Source organism: Nerophis ophidion, linkage group LG11 (genome assembly GCF_033978795.1).
Source record: "Nerophis ophidion isolate RoL-2023_Sa linkage group LG11, RoL_Noph_v1.0, whole genome shotgun sequence".
NCBI lineage: Eukaryota > Metazoa > Chordata > Actinopteri > Syngnathiformes > Syngnathidae > Nerophis > Nerophis ophidion.
Genome location: NC_084621.1, coordinates 59,929,786 through 59,952,553, shown reverse-complemented (window position 1 = coordinate 59,952,553; position 22,768 = coordinate 59,929,786). Strand labels below are relative to the sequence as shown.

General features: G+C 39.5%; 1 protein-coding gene and 1 long non-coding RNA gene across 28 annotated transcripts in view; both read left to right on the top strand.

The window, feature by feature from the left end:
* plecb (plectin b) overlaps positions 1 to 13,708 on the top strand; it is a 254,404-nt gene extending 240,696 nt beyond the window's left edge. For 25 of the 27 annotated variants that reach the window (XM_061916372.1, XM_061916391.1, XM_061916371.1 and 22 more), the window contains 4 exons: positions 1,152 to 4,505; positions 5,334 to 12,217; positions 12,973 to 13,071; positions 13,201 to 13,708. In XM_061916372.1, the coding sequence (XP_061772356.1) occupies positions 1,152 to 4,505; positions 5,334 to 11,450 (9,471 nt within the window). In that variant the 3' untranslated portion in view covers positions 11,451 to 12,217; positions 12,973 to 13,071; positions 13,201 to 13,708. The remainder of the gene's footprint in view (positions 1 to 1,151; positions 4,506 to 5,333; positions 12,218 to 12,972; positions 13,072 to 13,200) is intronic. The other 2 variants (XM_061916389.1, XM_061916388.1) reach the window with 1 other exon arrangement.
* Positions 13,709 to 16,640: 2,932 nt separating this feature from the next.
* On the top strand, positions 16,641 to 22,727 carry LOC133562313 (uncharacterized). The gene is made up of 3 exons (XR_009808880.1): positions 16,641 to 16,822; positions 16,911 to 16,969; positions 22,582 to 22,727. It is a non-coding gene; the product is annotated as an uncharacterized LOC133562313 (long non-coding RNA).
* The last annotated feature ends 41 nt before the right edge of the window (positions 22,728 to 22,768 follow it).

Genomic DNA, 22,768 nt, shown 5'->3' with positions numbered 1-22,768 from the left:
GCAACCTCCTGGATTGCTTTATTTTCTTTATTTCTGTATCCCGTTGCAGATTTAGGGTAAGGGGTTCTTTCTTTCACTGCAGGTTTTATTTCCTTTCCTATACCTCTGGTACTTTTCAAAACTGTGCCTCTGTTTTATTATCTTAGTTTCCCATATCAACACCCCCTCACTGTTTTTTTCTAACCCTAATGGTTTCTGTGTTTATCTTCTCTTAACTGCTTGCCAGTGGTTTGCCATGATGTTTGGTTGAGCTTTTCTGAGCATTAAAAAGGTAAATAGTTTTGTGGTGAAGGTTCTCTCACATGCAGTATGGGTGCAATTTGGTTTCCTTTCATTGTTTAGCTTTAGAGCTTTATTTTTTTTTTTGTTTAATTTCAAAATCTTTGGTGACTGCAAAATATGAATGTAAATAACTTTCTAGGGTGAAAACTCTTGTAAACGAGCACTAAAACTCTAACATGTCAAACAATTCTTAGTCACGCTCATGTTTGAGCAAACTTTAAATTTACTCGTTTCCTTTTAAATAATTTACTAACAAAACTATGGCCTTTTCTGGGTATTCGATCCATAACTTTGCTCATCTTTCATGGTTCTTTCAATTGTGGTGTATAGTGTCTTAAAGAACCCGACTTTAAAAAAGAAAATTGTTAACGATTTTATAGAAAAACACATTGAAATACTATTTTAATAATCTTACTAAATGAAGGATATAGATATTTATATTGTGAAAGACATTTAATTACATTATATATATATATATATATATATAATTTTAATGTATAAAGTCCAATGAATGCCGCATGCAGTATGATTTTCTTTCTGTGAATATGTCCCATCCATTAACTGATGCCAACATCCATTGCTTTGTCATATATTCTTTTCATTGCATTGTGAATTTAACAACACTTGAATGTGAATCTATTTTGCATCTGACATTGAACTTTGACTTGATCTTTGAGCTAACTTTTAACATTAACATTGCACTGGTAATACTGTACATTACTTTGCTCTTATCCCAGTATGATTATGTTGTGATTACCATGGCAATTACAATTAAGTCACACTGTTTGAGCTAGGTAATGTAAAGTGTCACCTATAACGTGTCATGCTTAATTATAATCTTTCTTTACCATTTCCTTCCACTAATGCAGAAAGTTGCAAAGAAACTCAAAGCAGAAGAACAGAAAAAAATGGCTGAGATGCAGGCTGAATTAGACAAACAGAAGCAATTAGCTGAAGCTCATGCAAAGGCCATTGCCGAGGCAGAAAAAGAGGCGCAAGAGTTGAAGCTTAAAATGCAGGAAGAAGTTAGCAAGAGAGATGTCGCTGCAGTAGATGCGGAAAAGCAAAAGCACAATATTCAACAGGAACTCCAAGAGCTCAAAAATCTTTCAGAGCAGCAGATCAAAGACAAAAGTCAACAAGTGGATGACGCTCTTCAAAGTCGAGTAAGGATTGAAGAGGAAATCCGCCTCATCAGAATCCAACTTGAGACAACAGTTACACAAAAATCTACTGCAGAATCTGAGCTAAAGCAACTTCGTGACAGAGCGGCTGAAGCTGAGAAACTTAGGAAGGCTGCCCAAGAAGAAGCCGAAAAGCTACGCAAACAAGTCCGTGAAGAGAGCCAAAAAAAGCTCATGGCTGAGGAGGAACTCAAATTAAAATCTGAGGCAGAAAAGGAAGCTGCACGCCAAAAGCAAAAAGCCCTGGACGACCTTGAAATGCTGAAAATGCAGGCGGAGGAGGCAGAAAGGCAAGTTAAGCAGGCCGAGATTGAAAAAGAAAGACAAATCAAGGTTGCTCATCAAGCAGCCCAGAAGAGTGCTGCCGCTGAACTCCAGAGCAGACACACTTCCTTTGTGGAAAAGACCTCCAAACTAGAAGAATCCCTCAAACAAGAGCATGGAGCTGTCCTTCAGTTGCAACAAGAAGCTGCACTTCTGAAGAAACAACATGAAGATGCAGAATTGGCTCGGGAAGATGCAGAAAAAGAACTTGAGAAATGGAGGCAAAAGGCTAACGAGGCCCTCCGCCTAAGGCTCCAGGCTGAGGAAGAAGCTCACAAAAAGAACCTTGCGCAGGAAGAAGCTGAGAAACTAAAGGAGGAGGCAGAGCGGGAGGCTAGAAAGAGGTCCAAAGCTGAAGAGTCAGCCTTGAAGCAGCGAGACATGGCAGAGAAAGAACTGGAGAGGCAGAGAAAGATGGCTGAGAGTACTGCTGAGCAGAAACTTGCTGCAGAACAAGAGCTGATTCGTCTCAGGGCAGACTTTGACAATGCAGAACAGCAGAGATCCTTGCTGGAAGATGAACTGTATCGTCTCAAAAATGAAGTTATTGCAGCACAACAACAAAGGAAGCAGCTAGAAGATGAACTAGCCAAAGTGAGAAGTGAAATGAATATACTCATTCAGCTTAAGTCCAAGGCGGAAAAGGAGACCATGTCCAACACTGAGAGGAGCAAACAGCTTCTTGAGGCGGAGGCTGCCAAGATGAGGGACCTTGCTGATGAGGCCGGCAAGCTGAGAGGCATTGCAGAGGAGGCCAAGCATCAACGGCAAGTTGCTGAAGAAGAGGCAGCTCGTCAGAGAGCAGAAGCCGAGAGGATCCTCAAAGAGAAGCTGTTAGCTATCAGTGAAGCCACCCGTTTGAAAACTGAAGCGGAAATTGCTCTGAAGGAAAAGGAAGCAGAAAATGAGAGACTGCGTAGACACGCTGAAGATGAGGCTTACCAGAGAAAAGCATTGGAAGACCAAGCCAACCAACACAAGCAAGCAATTGAAGAGAAGATCCTTCAACTGAAAAAATCTTCTGAGGATGAAATGGAACGACAAAGAGCTATAGTAGATGACACACTTAAGCAAAGGCGAGTTGTCGAAGAAGAAATCAGAATCCTCAAGCTCAACTTTGAAAAAGCTTCATCAGGAAAACTAGATCTGGAACTCGAACTAAACAAGCTAAAAAATATTGCAGAGGAAACTCAACAAAGCAAGTTCAGAGCAGAGGAAGAGGCTGAAAAGCTGAGAAAGCTTGCCCTCGAGGAAGAGAGGAAGAGGAAGGAAGCTGAGGAGAAGGTTAGGAAAATCACCGCCGCAGAGGAAGATGCAGCTCGACAACGCAAGGCCGCTCAGGAGGAACTTGAGCGTTTGAAAAAGAAAGCTGAAGAAGCCAAAAAGCAGAAGGACGAGGCTGACAAAGAAGCAGAAAAACAGGTCGTGGCAGCCCAACAAGCAGCCCTGAAATGCAGTGCTGCGGAACAGCAAGCCCAAAGTGTTTTGGCTCAACAGAAAGAAGACAGCCTCACGCAGAAGAAACTCAGGGAAGAGTATGAAAAAGCCAAGATGCTCGCAAAACAGGCTGAGGCTGCAAAGGAGAAGGCAGAACGAGAAGCAGCACTTCTCCGTCAGCAAGCAGAGGAAGCAGAGCGGCAGAGAGTGGCTGCTGAGTTAGAAGCCACAAACCAAGCCAAAGCCCAAGAGGATGCTGAGAGGCTTAGGAAAGAGGCCGAATTTGAAGCTGCTAAACTTGCTCAAGCTGAAGCTACGGCACTGAAGCAAAAGCAACAAGCTGATGCGGAAATGGCAAAACACAAAAAACTGGCAGAGCAGACACTGAAACAGAAGTTCCAAGTAGAACAAGAGCTCACAAAGGTTAAACTTCAGCTTAATGAGACTGACAATCAAAAATGTCTCCTTGATGACGAGCTCCAGCGCTTGAAGGATGAGGTTGAAGACGCTGTCAAACAAAGGGCACAGGTCGAAGATGAACTGTTTAAAGTCAAAGTTCAAATGGAAGAGCTGCTCAAGCTTAAAATGAAAATTGAGGAAGAAAATCAGCGCCTCATTAAAAGAGACAAAGATAACACTCAAAAATTCCTTGCAGAGGAAGCTGAAAATATGAAACAGCTTGCTGAAGATGCTGCAAGACTAAGTGTCGAAGCCCAGGAGGCCGCTCGCCAAAGACAGATTGCTGAAGATGACCTGAGTCATCAACGAGCTCTTGCAGACAAAATGCTCAAAGAGAAAATGCAGGCCATACAGGAAGCATCCAAATTTAGAGCTGAAGCTGAAAGGCTTCAAAAGCAGAAGGACCTGGCTCAAGAACAAGCACAAAAGCTGCTCGAGGATAAACAGCTCATGCAGCAGCGTCTAGATGAGGAAACGGAGGAATACCAGAAGTCCCTTGAAGCGGAAAGAAAAAGGCAACTCGAGATTGTAGCGGAGTCCGAAAAACTTAAACTCCAAGTTTCTCAGCTCAGCGAAGCCCAGGCCAAAGCCGAAGAAGAGGCCAAAAAATTCAAGAAACAAGCGGATGCAATCGCGTCCCGTCTTCATGAGACTGAAATTGCCACCAAAGAAAAAATGACCACTGTTCAAAAACTGGAAGTTGAAAGACAAAGTACCAGCAAAGAAGCAGAGGAATTACGCTACTCAATCAAAGTCCTTGAGGAGGAGAAGGCTAGACTGAAAAAAGAGGCTGAGGAACTTCAAAATATGTCTAAAGAGGTATTGTGTAAAAAATGGCATAACAAGCAGTGTATGCCATTGTTAACTCTTTTCTAAAAACTAACCACATTCTTTTTTCCAGTTTCCTCTATCCCTTTTGTTTGATTGTACTAACCAATTATCCTGGATATTTAGTATCACTTAAATCATTTTTTTTTGTTTTTACAGTGCACTGTGCTCATGCACGTCCCCTCCCTGAATGCTTCATGTCATGGAATGTCGCTGGAACGCTTCATTTTGTTTCATTCAAAAAAGTATATAAAGTTGTTCTTGTAAAGAATTTGAAATTGAAATTTCAAATGTATAAAATATAGCAATGAAGGAATTCCAATTAGTATATTGGGCCATTAATCTAGGCTAACTAACTAAATAAAACTAAACTTGTGTTAATGAATGTTTCAGTTCCATACCAGCAATATATTTCCTTTTAGTAGAAAAACAAATTATTCACGATAGGAAAAAAAATATTTGTGTATTTGGACATCATGACAGTCCCTATAAGTTATGTGACGCTCGCACGTCTCATACAAAAATGTATAAAATGTACATATTCATTCTCGAAAATTGGCTGTGTCATTGTTGACAGATTTTTTAATTCAACTCAAATGAAAGTAGTTACCTTTTTATTAGGCTGAATGAATTTTCACCTCAGTTTCCGTTACTCGAAACAACAAACAGTAGACATAAACGAATCGTATCTAGAATGATTAGTTATGCATAAGCAGATTGCACTGTATGGCGTGTGAAACAAACATTGGGTGTGGAAAAACTCACATGCATCAATTACAAACCTGTACTTATTTGATGTTTTCTATCCTTTCCTGCCAGATGGCTGATGCCCAGCAGAAACAAATTGAGCATGAGAAGATATTGCTTCAGCAAACATTCCTTACAGAAAAAGAAATGCTGTTAAAGAAGGAGAAGCTCATTGAAGATGAGAAAAAGAAATTAGAAAGCCAGTTTGAAGAGGAAGTCAAAAAGGCTCAAGCTCTCAAAGATGAACAGGAACGGCAGAGACTGCAGATGGAGGAAGAGAAGAAGAAACTACAGGCTACCATGAATGCAGCTCTTGATAAACAAAAAGAAGCTGAAAGGGAGATGCTTAACAAGCAAAGAGAAATGCAGGACCTGGAAAAGAAAAGATTGGCGCAAGAAAGAATCCTTGAAGAAGAGAACCAGAAACTGCGCGAGAAACTGCAGCGGATGGAGACTGTCACTGTGGTCGATAATGTTCTTAATGGACAAAATGCCACTGAACTAGACAGTGCCATGAAGAAAGTAGATCCCTTATCTTTTGATGGTATTCGTGAAAAGGTCCCGGCAATCAGACTTCAAGACTTGGGTCTTTTACCAAAGAAAGATTTTGATAAGCTTAAAAATGGTAAAACTACAGTTCAAGTACTTGGTGAGACTGAACATCTCAAAACAATTCTTAAAGGAAAGAACAGCATTGCAGGCATTTTGACACCATCCAAAAAAATAACATCAATCTACCAAGCATCCAGAGAGAAAAAAATTACTCCGGGCACAGCCATGGTACTTCTTGAAGCTCAGGCAGCATCTGGTTACATGCTAGACCCCATTAAGAATCAGAAATATACTGTTAATGAGGCTGTCAAGGAAGGCTTGATTGGCCCTGAGCTGCATAATAAAATGCTTTTAGCTGAGAGGGCAGTTATTGGTTACAAAGACCCATACACTGGTTGCAAGATATCTGTCTTTGAAGCTATGAAGAAGGGTCTGATAGAACATGATCATGCCATCAGAGTTCTTGAGGCTCAACTTGCAACAGGGGGCATTATTGATCCTGTCAATAGTCACCGAGTACCCAATGAAGTGGCCTTTAAACAGGGACTCTATGATGTGGAAATGAACAAGGGTATGGAAAAACCCTCAGAAAATGCAAAGGGTTACTTTGATCCCAGCACTCAGGAACCATTGACGTATTCTGAATTAATGACGAGATGTTGCACTGATCCGGACACTGGCATGCTGCTTTTGCCAATCACAGATAAAGCTGCTCAATGCTCCAGCATGTACACAGAAGAAGAGACCAAGGATGTGTTCAACAAAACAACTGTATCTGTTCCATTTGGAAGATTCAAGGGAAAAACCGTGACCATTTGGGAAATAATCAATTCTGAATACTTCACTGACGACCAAAAGAAAGACCTTCTTCGTCAGTACAAGACAGGGAAGATCACAATCGAAAAACTAATTAAAATTGTGATCACTGTGGCAGAAGAAAAAGAGAAGAAGAACGAAATTAACTTCAGTGGTCTTCGAGCACCTGTTCCTGCCTCTGAGCTCCTTGAGTCCAAAATTATTGATAAAGACCTGTACAACAAATTGCAGAAGGGCAATAAAACTGTCAAAGAGGTCTCTGCAATGCAACCTGTCCACAAAGCTCTTAAGGGCACAAATTGCATTGCAGGTGTATATACTGAGTCCACAAAGGAAATAATGTCCTTCTATAAGGCCATGAAGAAGGACATAATGAGAGCTGGTCCTGCCTTACATATGCTTGAAGCTCAAGCAGGAACAGGCTATGTGGTTGACCCATTAGAAAATCAGAAGTACACTGTTGATGAAGCTGTAAAAGCTGGTGTTGTTGGCCCAGAGCTTCATGAAAAGCTTCTAAGTGCAGAAAGAGCAGTTACAGGTTACAAAGACCCATATACTGGAAAGACAGTGTCTCTGTTTCAAGCAATGAAAAAGGAGCTTATTCCTTTAGAGCAAGGAATCAGACTACTTGATGCACAGATGGCCACTGGTGGCATCATTGATCCGGTCAAGAGCCATCACATTCCTCATGATGTTGCCTGCAAGAGAAAATATTTTGATGATGACATGAAGCAGATTCTAAGCAATCCAACTGATGAAATTAAGTGTTTCTTTGACCCCAACACAAAAGAAAAGGTCACATATGCGCAGCTCTTCCAGACTTGTGTAACTGATGAGAAAACTGGTCTCCCGCTTCTACTTCTCACAGATGAAGCAATTAACGCAAAGGAAGAGCCAACACTTACCGAAGCCCAGACAAAAGAAGCTATGACTCAAGCAAGTGTTGAGCTTGAGTCCGGACCATTCAAGGGAAGGAAGATGACCGTTTGGGATCTTATCAATTCTGGATATCTAACTGAGGAACAGAGACTTGAACTCCTCAGACAATTTAGATCAGGAAAGATAACAATTGAAAAGATCATTAAGATTGTCATCACAATTATAGAAGAACAGGAGGCTAAAAAACGAGAGCAGCTAAGCTTCAAGGGTCTCAGATCACCTGTACCTGCAGATTCTCTGTATGATTCCAAAATAATTGACAAGTCAACATTTGTTCGTCTTCAGCAAGAAAAAACAACACCTAAACAAGTCAGTGAGAATCCTAATGTCAACAAATACCTCCAGGGATCAGACAGCATTTCTGGCATCTTTTTAGAACCCACTAAAGAAAAAACAAGCATATATCAAGCTATGAAGAAAAATCTGATCAGACATAACACCGGCCTTGCTCTTCTCGAGGCTCAGGCTGCAACAGGGTTCATTGTAGATCCTGTTAAAAAACAGTTTCTGACCGTAGATGAAGCTGTAAAATCAGGACTTGTTGGCCCAGAGCTACATGAGAAACTACTCTCTGCAGAAAAGGCTGTCACAGGATACAAAGATCCATTTACGGGAAACAAAATCTCTCTCTTTGAAGCTATGCAAAAAGATCTCATTTTGAAAGAGCAAGCGATGCCGTTCTTAGAGGCACAAATGGTCACTGGAGGAATAATTGACCCTGTAAACAGCCATCGTGTACCAATGGATGTTGCATTCGACAACAACATTTTCAGTCAGGAAGTGGCCAATGTTCTAGCTCAGCCATCCAACGATAACAAGGTTTTTACAGACCCAGAAACGGATGAAAATGTTACATATAGGCAGCTTAAAGACAAGTGTAAAAGGGATCCAGAGACAGGTCTGTGTATCCTTCCACTCTCAAAACCTCAGTCTCCTACAGTTGTCGAAAAGACATACCTCTACACAGAGGAGGAAACACAAAGTGACCTGAACAAAACTCCAATTGACCTTCCCATTGAGGGCCTAGCTGATAAATCTATGAGTATCTGGGATGTCATGAACTCAAATTTGATTCCAGAGCAGCAGAGGCAAAAGCTTATGGAGGAATATCGTTTAGGTAACCTTACCAAAGAGCGAATGGTAATCATTATCATTGAGATCATGGAGCAAAGAGAGATCATCCGAAATGAGAATCCTCTGTCATGTAAGACAATGCGAAGACGAGTTACTATTGAGGAGCTGTACAATGCCCGCATCATTGATTTGGAGACATACAACCTTCTCAAACAAGGGAAAAGAGATATCCGTGACATACTGGAGTTGAGTAGTGTGAAACATTATTTGTATGGCACGGGCTGTGTTGCTGGGGTCACAACTGACAAAAGTGCCAAGATTAGCATATACCAAGCAATGAACAGAGGATTTCTTAAACCTGAAATTGCCCTCAACCTTTTGGAAGCACAAGCAGCAACAGGATACATTGTCGATCCTGTAAGGAATGAGAGGCTCACTGTTGATGAAGCTGTTCGCAAGGGTGTGGTTGGCCCTGAGATCCATGACAAACTACTTTCTGCTGAGAGAGCAGTTACGGGATACAAAGATCCATACAGTGGAAAAGTCATATCTCTTTTCCAGGCAATGAAGAAAGACCTTGTTCCAGAGGATTACGCCCTGGCAATGTTAGAGGCGCAGTCTGCCACTGGAGGCATAATTGATCCTGAATTTCAGTTCCACCTACCAGAAGACATTGCTATGCAGAGAGGTTATATCAACAAGGAGACCAATGAAAGACTCACTGATAACAAAGGATTTGTTGACCCTGTCACTGATGAAGCATTGTCCTATGCACAGCTGCTTAAGAGATGCCAGTTAGAAAGCGGATACCGTCTTCTCTCTCTGGGAGACAAAAGGCTCGTGTTCAAGGGTATTAGAAAACAAATCACAATAGATGAGTTGATCCGTTCGCAAATTATTGACCAGAAAACCGTTAATGAACTGAATGAGGGTCTTGTTAGTGTTGATGAGATCAGTAATAGGTTATCAAAGTACCTTGAGGGCACAAGCTGTATTGCTGGTGTATACATTGAAAACAGTAAGGAGTGTCTGTCAATCTATCAGGCCATGAAGAAGAACCTGATCAGACCAGGTACTGCGTTTGAACTCCTTGAGGCCCAGGCAGCCACAGGCTATGTAATTGACCCAATCAAAAACCTCAAGCTAACTGTCAATGAAGCAGCAAAAATGGGAATTGTTGGTTCAGAATTTAAAGACAAGCTTCTTTCTGCTGAGCGGGCAGTAACAGGCTATAGGGATCCATACTCAGGCAAGACAATCTCTCTCTTCCAGGCCATGAAAAAAGGACTAATCCTGAAAGATCACGGAATCCGTCTCCTGGAGGCTCAGATAGCCACTGGTGGAATCATTGACCCAGAAGAAAGCCACCGTTTGCCAGTTGAGATGGCCTATGAACGTGGCTTCTTTGATGAAGAAATGAATGAAATTCTGACCGATCCATCTGATGACACCAAAGGCTTCTTTGATCCCAACACTGAAGAAAACCTTACATACCTGCAGCTCATGGAGAGGTGCATTACTGATCCTCAAACTGGACTGGTTCTTCTTCTACTAAAACAAAAGAAACGGGAGAGAAAGACCTCGTCCAAATCATCAGTTCGTAAACGCAGGATTGTTATAGTAGACCCAGACACAGGCAAAGAAATGACTGTCTATGAGGCCTACAGGAAGGGACTTATTGATCACCAGACCTATTTGGAGCTTGCTCAACAAGAATGCGAATGGGAAGAAATCACTATGACGTCCTCTGATGATACAGTCAAATCTGTTCTTATTGACAAGAAGTCAGGCAGACAATATGACGTTGATGATGCTTTGGCACGTGGCCTCATTGACCAGAATTGTCTGGAATCATATCGAGCTGGAAACCTGTCCATCACAGAGTTTGCTGACATGCTGTCTGGAAACATGGGAGGCTTCCGGTCTCGGACATCATCCTTTGGTTCAACCACTTGCTCTGATTTCTCTTCCCCAATGAGCCCAATACCTTCCATAAAACCACCTGCAGTCATATGGAATGACCCAACAGAGGAGACCGGCCCTATTGCTGGAATACTGGATACAGACACATTGGAAAAGGTATCCATCACTGAGGCCATGCACAGAAACTTGGTAGACAACATAAGCGGCCAAAGATTGTTGGAAGCCCAAGCCTGTACTGGAGGAATAATTGACCCTTCAAGCGGGGAGAGATTTTCAATTGCTGATGCGGCAGAAAAAGGTCTTGTGGACAAAATCATGGTTGAGCGTCTGAACGTGGCTCAAAAAGCATTCAATGGATTTGAAGACTCCAGAAGTAAAGAAAAGATGTCTGCCTCCCAAGCTTTGAAGAAGGGCTGGTTGTATTACGAGGCCGGGCAGCGCTTCCTTGAGGTACAATATCTGACTGGTGGACTTGTTGAGCCAGGTGTCGAAGGAAGAGTCTCACTGGATGATTCGATTAAGAAGGGTACCATCGATGCCCGCACAGCACAAAAACTAAGAGATGTCAGTACCTACTCAAGATATCTAACATGTCCAAAAACAAAACTCAAAATATCTTTTAAAGATGCCATGGATAGAAGCATGGTTGAAGAAGGAACTAGTATCAGGCTTCTGGAGGCCTCCTCGCAGTCCAGCAAAGGCCTCTACAGTCCCTACAATGTCAGCGGCTCTGGATCTGCTTATGGCTCACGAACCGGTTCAAGGACAGGATCCCGATCAGGATCTAGAAGAGGCAGTATTGATGCAGGCTCTGTTTTCAGTGCGAACTTCTCATCCTCTTCCTTTACTTCATCCTCCTCAACTGGCTACAGCCGCAGATTTTAAATGACTACATTAATCTCTCAGAGCATCGTTCTTTTTTGACATTAGAATCAACAACAGCAATACATTAACTTCAGCGAAAACAGTTTTATTTACAAACAAATTCATTTATTTATTTTTCACCAGCATGTGGTCAAATCAAGCCTTACCTTAGTTATCCATTTCATCCCTCTACAACAATGTCAAGAGAATTTTAATGTTTTATAGTATGAATTAACAAGTCAGCATGTAGTATACCCAAGCATGACATTTCCGCTTCTTCAAAGTAGCTTCGTAGCTCGTATTTTATGCCTTTTTAAAAAAAGTTGTATTGTTGTTTTCTGAACTAATATATGCTGTCTGTATATCAAACTGAAATTGATTTCCAGTATTCCCAGTTTTGTTTTTTGTTTTCTTTCAATAGTTTTTATTTTGTTGTCCTTTTTTGACACTATTTCTTTTTAAGATGCATAATTCATATGTTTCGTGACAAAACTACATAGATGTCCCATTGCCTTAAAATGCATGATTGGATTGTGTATTTGCAGTATCAAACTAAACACTAAAAATGAGACAGCACAAGCATACTGAAAAAAATGTCAGAATTAAAGTTATGCCATCAAAAGTGTTTGTTATACTTTGTATTTTTCATAAAGTGGACTTGCATACTTTGTCTTCATTACACACTCCATGTTCATCTTCATCGAGTCTCCCTGGCCCAACCCTAAGATGGTGTCAGTTGATCCTGCCCTTCCCCCCACCATGCAGAACTGCCTACTTTTAATTTGGTTGTAAGTTGTTTTCATTTTCCATTTTCTGTCATTGTTTTATGTTCTTCTCAGTGATTTTATAACACCAAGCCTCATAAACCATATACGGTAGATCCCCGCTATTTGCAGGAGTTCTGTTAAGAGACGGCCAGTGAATGGCGAATAACCGCAAGTAACTGAAACTCCCTTAAAAATGTATGGGTTTGCAATAAAATAATAATAAAAGTGACTGTATGGATTTTAGAAAAGCTCCAGAACCCTGCGCCCCTCCTTAGTTGTCAAGCGACTATAGCCATACATATATAAGCACAATCCTGATTGTGTCTTAAATAATTACTAAACACATATAAAATATGAAATATTTAGGTACATTAATAAAAGATCAATCTGATTCACGGTTCAACCTTAAGCATAGTCCTTAGGCTAGTTCAACACCCGGATTCATGTTGTTGTGGCGCTCCCTCTAACTGGCAGTTACACAACTTCTAACATTGACCTCACTTTTTTACGCTGTATGTATGCTGTAAAAAATTTTTTTTTTTTTTTTTTTACATGTTTTATGTGAAAAAATAATAATAATTAAAAAGTAATAGCAAAATAATTCAAAACATAATGGTTTTTAACTCGCAAATTTGAAACGCCGAATTGCAAAAAATGCGGGGATCTACTGTAATACAAAGTAAACACATTTAGGAATGATATATATATATATATTTTTTTTTTTCCATTATCATTGAAAATGAAATGGCCTTTCCTCTTTTTGATATCTGCCCCAGTCTCTCAGAGTCCAAACTCTCAGCGCAGACACCTGGATGGCCCAAGTTTATGAACGGGATGGATTCTCAGATCTGCATGAACGTCCCATAGTAGCGCAGGTACGGTGAATTTATTAGCAACATTTGATCATCACATTTTTGTTTTTTTTTGTTTATTTTTTCACTTCATTTTTTTTTTGTTGGTTCTTGATAATATCCACTTTCTTCCTTTGCATATTACATTTGAAGAGAGCTGAGGCAGTCAAGCTGACACCACCTTGGATCCCCATTTGGCAGGCTGAGACACAAAATAATCAAAGATTGGCCTTCAATCACACTCACACATTACTGCAATGAAATAAATGTGTATTTACGATAGTATAAGTACCCAAGAACAGTATGTAAATATAAAGTCCATAGTAGAATATTTTTGTAAACGGCATATACTACATGTACTGTATTATCTTGCTTCCTTTCACTTATAAACAGCATGATCATTTGTGTTAATAGTTGTCATTATTCTGTTATTTTTTGAGTTTTTTTTCCATTTTCATTGGGTTTTATTATAACATCTGTGTTGCATTTCTTGTTTTGTATATTTCCTACAGTGTTTTCAAGGGAAATTAAATGCAATACAAATGAAATACTTTGAGTTAGCATTCTGAGAGCTATTTTGCTATGTACTATACTGTATGTTGTTTTGGGCTGATGTGTGTTCTTAAGATAAAATGATGTAAATAAATCTCTTTAAGGAGCACTTTGGTCATTTAATGTTTTGTATTGTGTTATACAAATGTGTTTTAATTGAGATAAGAATTATTTGTATTGTTTATAGTATCATTTTACGACATATTCTAGCCTTTGAAAAAAAGCAGAAACGTTGCTAAGCTGTTATTCAGTTGACCACAGGGGGCAGTGTGACCATGTCATTGCATAAGTTCAACAGTAAGTAAGCGCGTCCTGATCTGATATCCATCCAATACTTGGCAAAAAAAAAAAAAGTATCGTAAAATATCAACTTGAATCTAAAGTCTTTGATACAAGCAGCACGTTTACTTGTGCAAAGCTGGACAACCAGTTAACATCTAAATGTCGTCCACTCAGCACACAAGGTTGCTATTTTCTTCCATTTTAGTGGAGCTTTATGAGCTAGCAGCTACACAACAGCTAAGGACACAATAGCACACAAGCTATACATACGTAATAAGTATCCTTAGTAGGGGTGTGGGGAAAAATCGATTCGAATACGTTGTGCGATTCAGAATCGATTCTCATTTTTAAAAAAATTGTTGTTTTTTTGTTGTTGTTGTTTTTTAATCAATCCAACAAACCACTACAAAGCAATTCCATAACAATGCAATCCAATTCCAAAACCAAACCTGACCCAGCAACACTCAGAACTGCAATAAACAGAGCAATTGAGAGGAGACACAAACACGACACAGAACAAACCGAAAGTAGTGAAACAAAAATGAATATTATCAACAACAGTATCAATATTAGTTATAATTTCAGCATAGCAGTGATTAAAAATCTCTCATTGACATTATCATTAGACATTTATAAAATGAAAAAAAAAAGAACAATGGTGTCACAGTGGCTTACGCTTGCATCGCATCTCATAAGCTTGACAACACACTGTGTCCAATGTTTTCACAAAGTTAAAATAAGTCATATTTTTGGTTCATTTAATAGTTAAAACAAATGTACATTATTGCAATCAGTTGATAAAACATTGTCCTTTACAATTATAAAAGCTTTTTATTTTTTTTTAATCTACTACTTTGCTTGCATGTCAGCAGACTGGGGTAGATCCTGCTGATATCCTATGTTTTGAATCGGAAAAATATTGTTTTTGAATCGAGAATCGAATCGAAAAAATCGATATATCATCGAATCGTGACCCAAAGAATCGATTTTGAATCGAATCGTGGGACACCCAAAGATTCGCAGCCCTAATCCGTAGGTAAACAATATTGCAGTCTAAAACAAATTTGTCAACAAACAAGTATCAAAAAATTATAGTTGCATATTACCTACAGATACAAAGTATCCGAAGCAGAAATACAGTAACAAACGTGTCCGCACACATTCAATTTTCTGGTCAGGAGTTAATCAATTATTGTTGTCATTAGTTGTCGACAAAATAACTATTACCACTCCACTTTAAACAAAAAAAAAAATTCTATGTTTGGGTAATGTCACTTTATCAAACCTTTTCCTTAATTCCACACAACGTAATAATAGAATAACAGCTCTATAAGTATATTTCGTGCTGATATCGATATATTTTAATTGTCAAGGTTTCAATATTGGAATCATATCAGAAGTGAAAAAAACTGTTCTGGGACACCCCTAAAAAAAACACTTAGTTCAGGGGTGTCAAACATACGGCCCGCGAACAGGTTTTATCCGGCCCGCGGGATGAGTTTGCTAAGTATAAAAATTAACCAGAAATTTTGGAGTGAAATAAACAGCTGTTTTAAATGTGTCCACTGGATGTCGCTATAGCAATTCTTTGTAGATGATGCTACATATGTACAAAATAAACCACATGATGTCGAGGAAAATTTTCAAACTACATAAATAACATACTGTAATTTGATTTTGATTTATTAATTTTTTTTGATAGATTGTAATTTAACACCAAAGAGTTGACCGATGAACATTGTCACATAATTTATTCTGAAAATATATGTCAGAGTTAGTTTGTGACGAACCCCAAGATGCAGAGGAGGAGGGAGGCATTTTGCAGGAAAACATGATTTAATTTAAAACACTAAGACAAAAACAAACAAAGGGTACAAACAAAAAGCGCGCACGTGGGCGGATAACAAACAAAAAGAGCTAGCATGGGAACTGGAAAATAAACGGAGCTTAGCATGGGAGCTAGCAAATACAAAAAGGCCTAGCGTGGAAGCTATCAGGTCTCGAGCAGGAAACAGAAGTCGTACATGAAATATGAAAACCAACTTGGAAGCAGGGAACAAAAGGCAGTAAGCTAAAAAACACAATCAAATAAAGCTTACTGCAACGCTGCATTGACAAAACACGACACGACAGGTAGCAATGACAAGAGCGACATCGACATGGCAATAATCCAGCACTGACTGGAGGAACAAAGCAGGTAAAATAGGATTGGGCTGATTGACACCAGGTGTGGCCAGGTGCCAATCAGCCGCAGCTGAGGGGAAAACTGCGCACAGGCAAAAAAAACAGCAAACAGACAAAATAAGAGCGCTGAGAGGAACTAAAAACAGCAAATACTAAACACACACAGAGGAAAAATTAAAACTGTCAGTGGCAAGCTTGACAATATAAATAACGACAAATAATTGATAGAATACTATTAACCGCAACACATAAGTGTTAAAAAAAAAAAAACACTACATGATTTGTACATTTTGTTCTATTTTTAAACAAAGAAAACAATCTGAAGTTGTCTTTATTTTTAAGTTATCGTACCGTGATTTTACCTGTCCGGCTCATTTGGGAGTAGATTTTTCTCCATGTGGCCCCCCATCTAAAATGAGTTTGACACCCCTGGCCTAGTTGCTTTTCTGATATTCTAATGATCATAGTCCTGAATACTGGGAGCGTTTCTATGAACTAAAACTTGCTGTAAAACACTCCTGTATTGTGTCTCATCAATACTGTAATACATATACTTGATGAATGTTGTCCTGAGAATTTGCATCCATGCGTATTTTGATCTGTGTGCCAACATTAGTCAACAAGTCCAATAGAGAGAACTTCGAGCAAGGACAACCCAGCATTTCTCTCCTTCAGTTCTTCACAAGACTCCCTTGACTGCTCAAGTTGGACTCGTTCCGTCTCAGAACGTCCCTCTTTAGCGTCTGGAAGCTGTGAGGTAAGTGTATAGAGGACAGAATATACGACCAGTTATCTAAACACTGACATGTAAATGTGCTACATGGACATCTTGTGTGTTCTTGCAGGATATCGGTGGTGATTTGTTTGAATCAACAACACCTACCTCACAGAATCAACAATACTGGTATGCTTAGAGCAAAAATATTTATGAATATTTTTCACAGATTTGTTGAACACATGACTATCAAACAAAAATGTAGTCCATGAAAATAACAATAATACATTTAATAACAAATACAATATAACTAAAACCTTTCATTCCATAATTCAGCATTTGGATGCTGTGGTCGAAAATGGAATTAACACCAAACACATTTTAAGATATTCAACATTACAGCCATGCAGCGGCACAATTTGTCACGTTTCATGTGTCAGGTAAACCGCGACAAATGGGGCTATGTGAATCACCTTCCTACTGTACTTGGCACAATTTGGCCTTTGTAATTATGTGCCATATACTTTGTCTTATATTCTGCAATCATAAACAATCAATGCAAATAACCTGAGGAATGACAATGCATGCTAATAAACCTGTTGATCAATTGCACTCAGCAAAAAAAAATAGAGCCAAGAAAGAGTCCCTCTAGGAGTTTGCGGGCATTTCTTTTAAACTATTGCGACCTAAAATGGCTAAATTCGCAGCAGCTTTGTCAGAAAAGTTGTAAGTTTCTTTCAATAACCCGGAATTGTCTTGATTTTATGAATGTGTTAATATTGTTAAGTGCTCCTAGTAAACATAACCTTGAAAAGCACAGGTTTTAAAGAAAAAATGAAAAACTAATCAATGTTTTACTCATTTTACACCAGGCAGACCTAATAGTAGCCACTAGATGGCAGTAACATCACATCAAAGAGCTAATGCCAAATTACTGTTACAGATTACAACATTTGTGTTGGTAAACCAGACATTGAGAGATGATCGTCACACTTCAACAACTCGGTCGTGTAAATGTTGCCTCTTTGCTAGGTCAGCATTGTCGTCGGAATTTCTACTAGAACGCCCCTCGATGTCAGATCTCCAACTCGGAAAGTCGGAACTCTCTCACTACCCCTGAGTTTGTTTCAAAGATGGCTGTTCTGAATGTGAACAATGATGTCTGTTTCAATAGTATCCGTTATTAGCACTTCTAAATAGCTTTTGCCAGAGTAAATCAACCATATACGATGTATTGTTAGACATTTTTATAAGGTAACTTCACTGTAGTGTAAACTACCTTTATTTCATGTGGTATATACGTCTAAGTCGTGTTAGATTCCGGTGGTAACCCACAAGTTCTTCCTAGAACTTGCGAGTCAGATCTAGCTTTCCGTCCACAGGATCCCGTCCTCTCGGCGCGGTCGGTCTTACCAGGTTGCTCCACCGACGTAGGCTCTACTCAGCCGGATAGCGAGGCAATTCGCCTAGTTCTAGCTACCCTTTGGTTTAGATCTGTCCTACTTCCAATTGAGGTCGACTCGGCTGAGAAACCTATCTCGCAAGGCCGAGTCAAACCACAAACTCTGCTGTTTTTGATAGCTTGCCTCTAATGAATCTTGGCTCTTGTTACTGACTAGGTTAGATTTGAGGGCTGAGACTGAAATGACATACAGTGGGGCAAAAAATTACTTAGTCAGCCACCGATTGTGCAAGTTCTCCCACTTAAAATGATGACAGAGGTCTGTAATTTTCATCATAGGTACACTTCAACTGTGAGAGACAGAATGTGAAAAAAAAATCCAGGAATTCACATTGTAGGAATTTTAAATAATTTATTTGTAAATTATGGTGGAAAATAATTATTTGGTCAACCATTCAAAGCTCTCACTGATGGAAGGAGGTTTTGGCTCAAAATCTCACGATACATGGCCCCATTCATTCTTTCCTTAACACGGATCAATCGTCCTGTCCCCTTAGCAGAAAAACAGCCCCAAAGCATGATGTTTCCACCCCCATGCTTCACAGTAGGTATGGTGCTCTTGGGATGGAACTCAGTATTCTTCTCCCTCCAAACACGACGAGTTGAGTTTATACCAAAATGGATACATGGGTGATACAGCAGAGGATTGGGAGAATGTCATGTGGTCAGATGAAACCAAAATATGACTTTTTGGTATAAACTCAACTCTTCGTGTTTGGAGGAAGAAGAATACTGAGTTGCATTCCAAGAACACCATACCTACTGTGAAGCATGGGGGTGGAAACATCATGCTTTGGGGCTGTTTTTCTGCTGAGGGGACAGGACGATTGATCCGTGTTAAAGGGGAACATTATCACCAAACCTATGCAGGCGTCAATATATACCTTGATGTTGCAGGAAAAAGACCATGTATTTTTTTAACCGATTTCCGAACTCTAAATGGGTGAATTTGGGCAAATTAAACGCCTTTCTGTTTATCTGTATTTTAGCGATGACGTCAGAACGTGACGTCACCGAGGTAATACACCCGCCATTTTCATTTTCACATTAGAAACACCGGGTCTCAGCTCTGTTATTTTCCGTTTTTTCGACTATTTTCTGGAACCTGGGAGACATCATGCCTCGTCGGTGTGTTGTCGGAGGGTGTAACAACACTAACAGGGAGGGATTCAAGTTGCACCACTGGCAAGAAATCTGCCGCCAGACCCCCATTGAATTTGCCAGAGTGTCTGCACATTTTAACGGCGATGCTAAGACAAACATGGCACAGAGATGTATGGATAACCTGCAGATACATTTGCAACGATTAAGTCAACGAAATCACAAAGGTGAGTTTTGTTGATTTTGTTGACTTATGTGCTAATCAGACATATTTGGTCAAGGCATGACTGCCAGCTAATCGATGCTAACATGCTCCGCTAATCGATACTAACATGCTATTTACGCTAGCTGTATGTACATTTGAAACTAGATACCCACATTTAATGCGAAACAAACACTTACCAATCGACAGATTTAAGTTGCTCCAGTGAGCCACTTCATTAGGTACACCCATGCTATGGCCGAATAGCGTCAATAGCTATTCGCTCAATAGCTTCAATTTCTTCTTCAATTTCGTTTTCGCTATCTGCCTCCATACTCTGACCATCTGTTTCAATACATGTGTAATCTGTTGAATCGCTTAAGCCGCTGAAATCCGAGTCTGAATCCGAGCTAATATCGCTATATCTTGCTGTGGTAACCGCCATGTTGTTTGTATTGGCAGCCCTGTATGACGTCACAGGGAAATGGACGGTGGGTTTACGGGTAGCGAAAGTCAGGCACTTTAAAGCTTTTTTTAGGGATATTCCGGGAGGTGTATAATTTTGAAAAAAACTTCGAAAAATAAAACAAGCCACTGGGAACTGATTTTTATTATTTTTAACCCTTTTGAAATTGTGATAATGTTCCCCTTTAAGGAAAGAATGAATGGGGCCTTGTATCGTGCAATTTTGATCCAAAACCTCCTTCCATCAGTGAGAGCTTTGAATGGTTGACCAAATACTCATTTTCCACCATAATTTACAAATAAATTCTTAAAAATTCCTACAATGTGAATTCCTGGATTTTTTTTTCACATTCTGTCTCTCACAGTTGAAGTGTACCTATGATGAAAATTACAGACCTCTGTCATCATTTTAAGTAGGAGAACTTGCACAATCGGTAGCTCACTAAATACTTTTTTGCCCCACTGTATGTGTAAGTGGATTGAATTAGAGCGACCTTTCAGAGCTAGTTGTAGTACACACAGGAGTTCTATCTTTTTCCGTCAAGGACGAAATGCTACGATGAGGGGTAAAATCTTGATAGTTTTGTAATGGTTTTTATTGCAGGCTCAATTGCGTAAGCATTGCACAGTGTCAATAATCATTCAATAGCGTCTGTGTTTCCTCTCGTTCCACCGTGTTAGAAGGTTGCAGAAAGAGTCCCTTTTACCCACAAGTTGGTTATACTCAGACAAGGCAAGCAAAAAAAATAGCTTGCTTTGATGTGACCATCTTGATTTCCCACATCGTTACTGGAACGCTTACATTCCCAGCTCAGACTTCTAACGTCCGTGGTAAATGGAACGCAGCATAAGCTATGCGGAAGGGTGAAAATTGTGGCGTTTGAGTAACAAAGAGCGGGTATATTCTTACACATCTTTGTTTTCTGTTTCGTCTACACGCAAAAAGTTGTGTTACACTTCAGGATGGGAATCAAAAACCAGTTTCCGATGTATCAATTCCTTGTGATCGCTTGCCAATTTTTCAAGCCATTCCCTTATCGATGCCAGTGGTTGGCAATGACGTCATTACCTAACGCGCATAGTGGCGTCAGAAAGCAATATGTCTGCGCATTTTACAGGAAACAATTGCAACAGCGCTACTTCAATGTTAATATAAATGTTACATTCCTGAGTAATCTGATCCGTATCAGGCCAAGATCAGTTTGCTGAATATAAAAATGAGCTGAATTTCTTGAATGAAAGATACTGCTGTTCTAAATGTGTCCACTGGATGTCGCAATAACAATTCAGGTGTAACCGACGTCTCAGATGACACTTTTTGAATATGACGTGTTACCTGACTTCAAGCGCCCTCTGGATTGGCTGCCGCTACTCCAATCTGCGCTGATGCAAACAATCAGCTACTCCTGTTGTGGCTGGCGGCAGTGTAATACCTTCTTTAATTGTAAATTATCCACTCAACGGATAAAATAACAAGACAGTAAGATTCAAATACTTAAGTCAACCTTGACCGTCAAGAATTACATGCAGAGTTTGTAATTGGTTGAATACACAATGCGCACCCTGAACTCCATTGTAAAAATGTGTGTTTCTAGATTTATTGTGTTTTTTCCATTTTATTTTATGCTAAAATCTATTATATTCATATATGTTATGTGTGTAAGTATGTTACCTTGATTTTGGCTATGGTGTCATTTTGATAATTGTTTTGTTTATATTATAACATTTTAATGATGTGTTGTGGCATGTGTGAATCTTATCAAAGTGGCGGTTTGAGCAAACACTCGGTCGTCGTCTTTAATCAACTGCGAACATGAGAATCATAACCAGGAAGTGCTTAAAGTTGAATGGCTTTGTAAAAACTGTATTGTGTTCTTCATAGTGTTTTTAAAACTGCATCAATTTTTTTTAATCGGATTTTCAACTAACTTGGAGTGTTTTGCCAAGAGGGTTATTTGTAATGTGTACATTTTCAGAATGTGCTTGTTCTATTTTTGGCCAAAGAAAACAAAAAAGTTGACTTTTTTTTTTTAATTATTGTGCCATGATTTTACCAGTCCGGCCCACGTGAGGATAAATTTTCCTCAATGCGGCCCCTGAGCTAAAATGAGTTTGACAACCCTGCTGTAAACTAAACACAAATGATGCTATTCTACCTTTCTGTTCTCTTTTTTCCCCCAAATAAGAACCTGTAAGAGAACCATTAAAAAACCGAATCATGAAGCAGAATTAAAAGTAGAATCGTAATTGTAAAAATCGTATCGTAATTGTAAAAATCGTATCGTAATTGTAAAAATCGTATCAATTCCCATCCCTATTTACACTATTTGGCCAAAATGTGTGGGGAAGTTGCGGGCATTGGACACATTGCAAGACAGCTCATTATTCGCAGGCATTGGTTCAATTGGCATGAACGCCAAATCCTGGAGGGACTGAAGAAACAATCTGATGGAGGAGAAATGTATTCAAGTGTTTTGGAATTAGCAAATATGATCTTTTTATTGTTATGTATAATTGATGCAACATGTGTTTAACCTGTGCAACATACCATGTATTTATCTTTGATTCAAGGAGAGACGTGGAGGATTTAAGTCACTGGCATTGTGAGTTCAGAGGTCAAATTCGGGCGCTGAGGCAATGGCTGATGTGCATGGAGATGAAGCTGCCACCTTTTAACTCCATGGTCAGTTTTTATCTTCCAATTTTTTATTTTTTTTTACTATCATCCCATTTATCAACGAAGCTAATCTTTTTACTT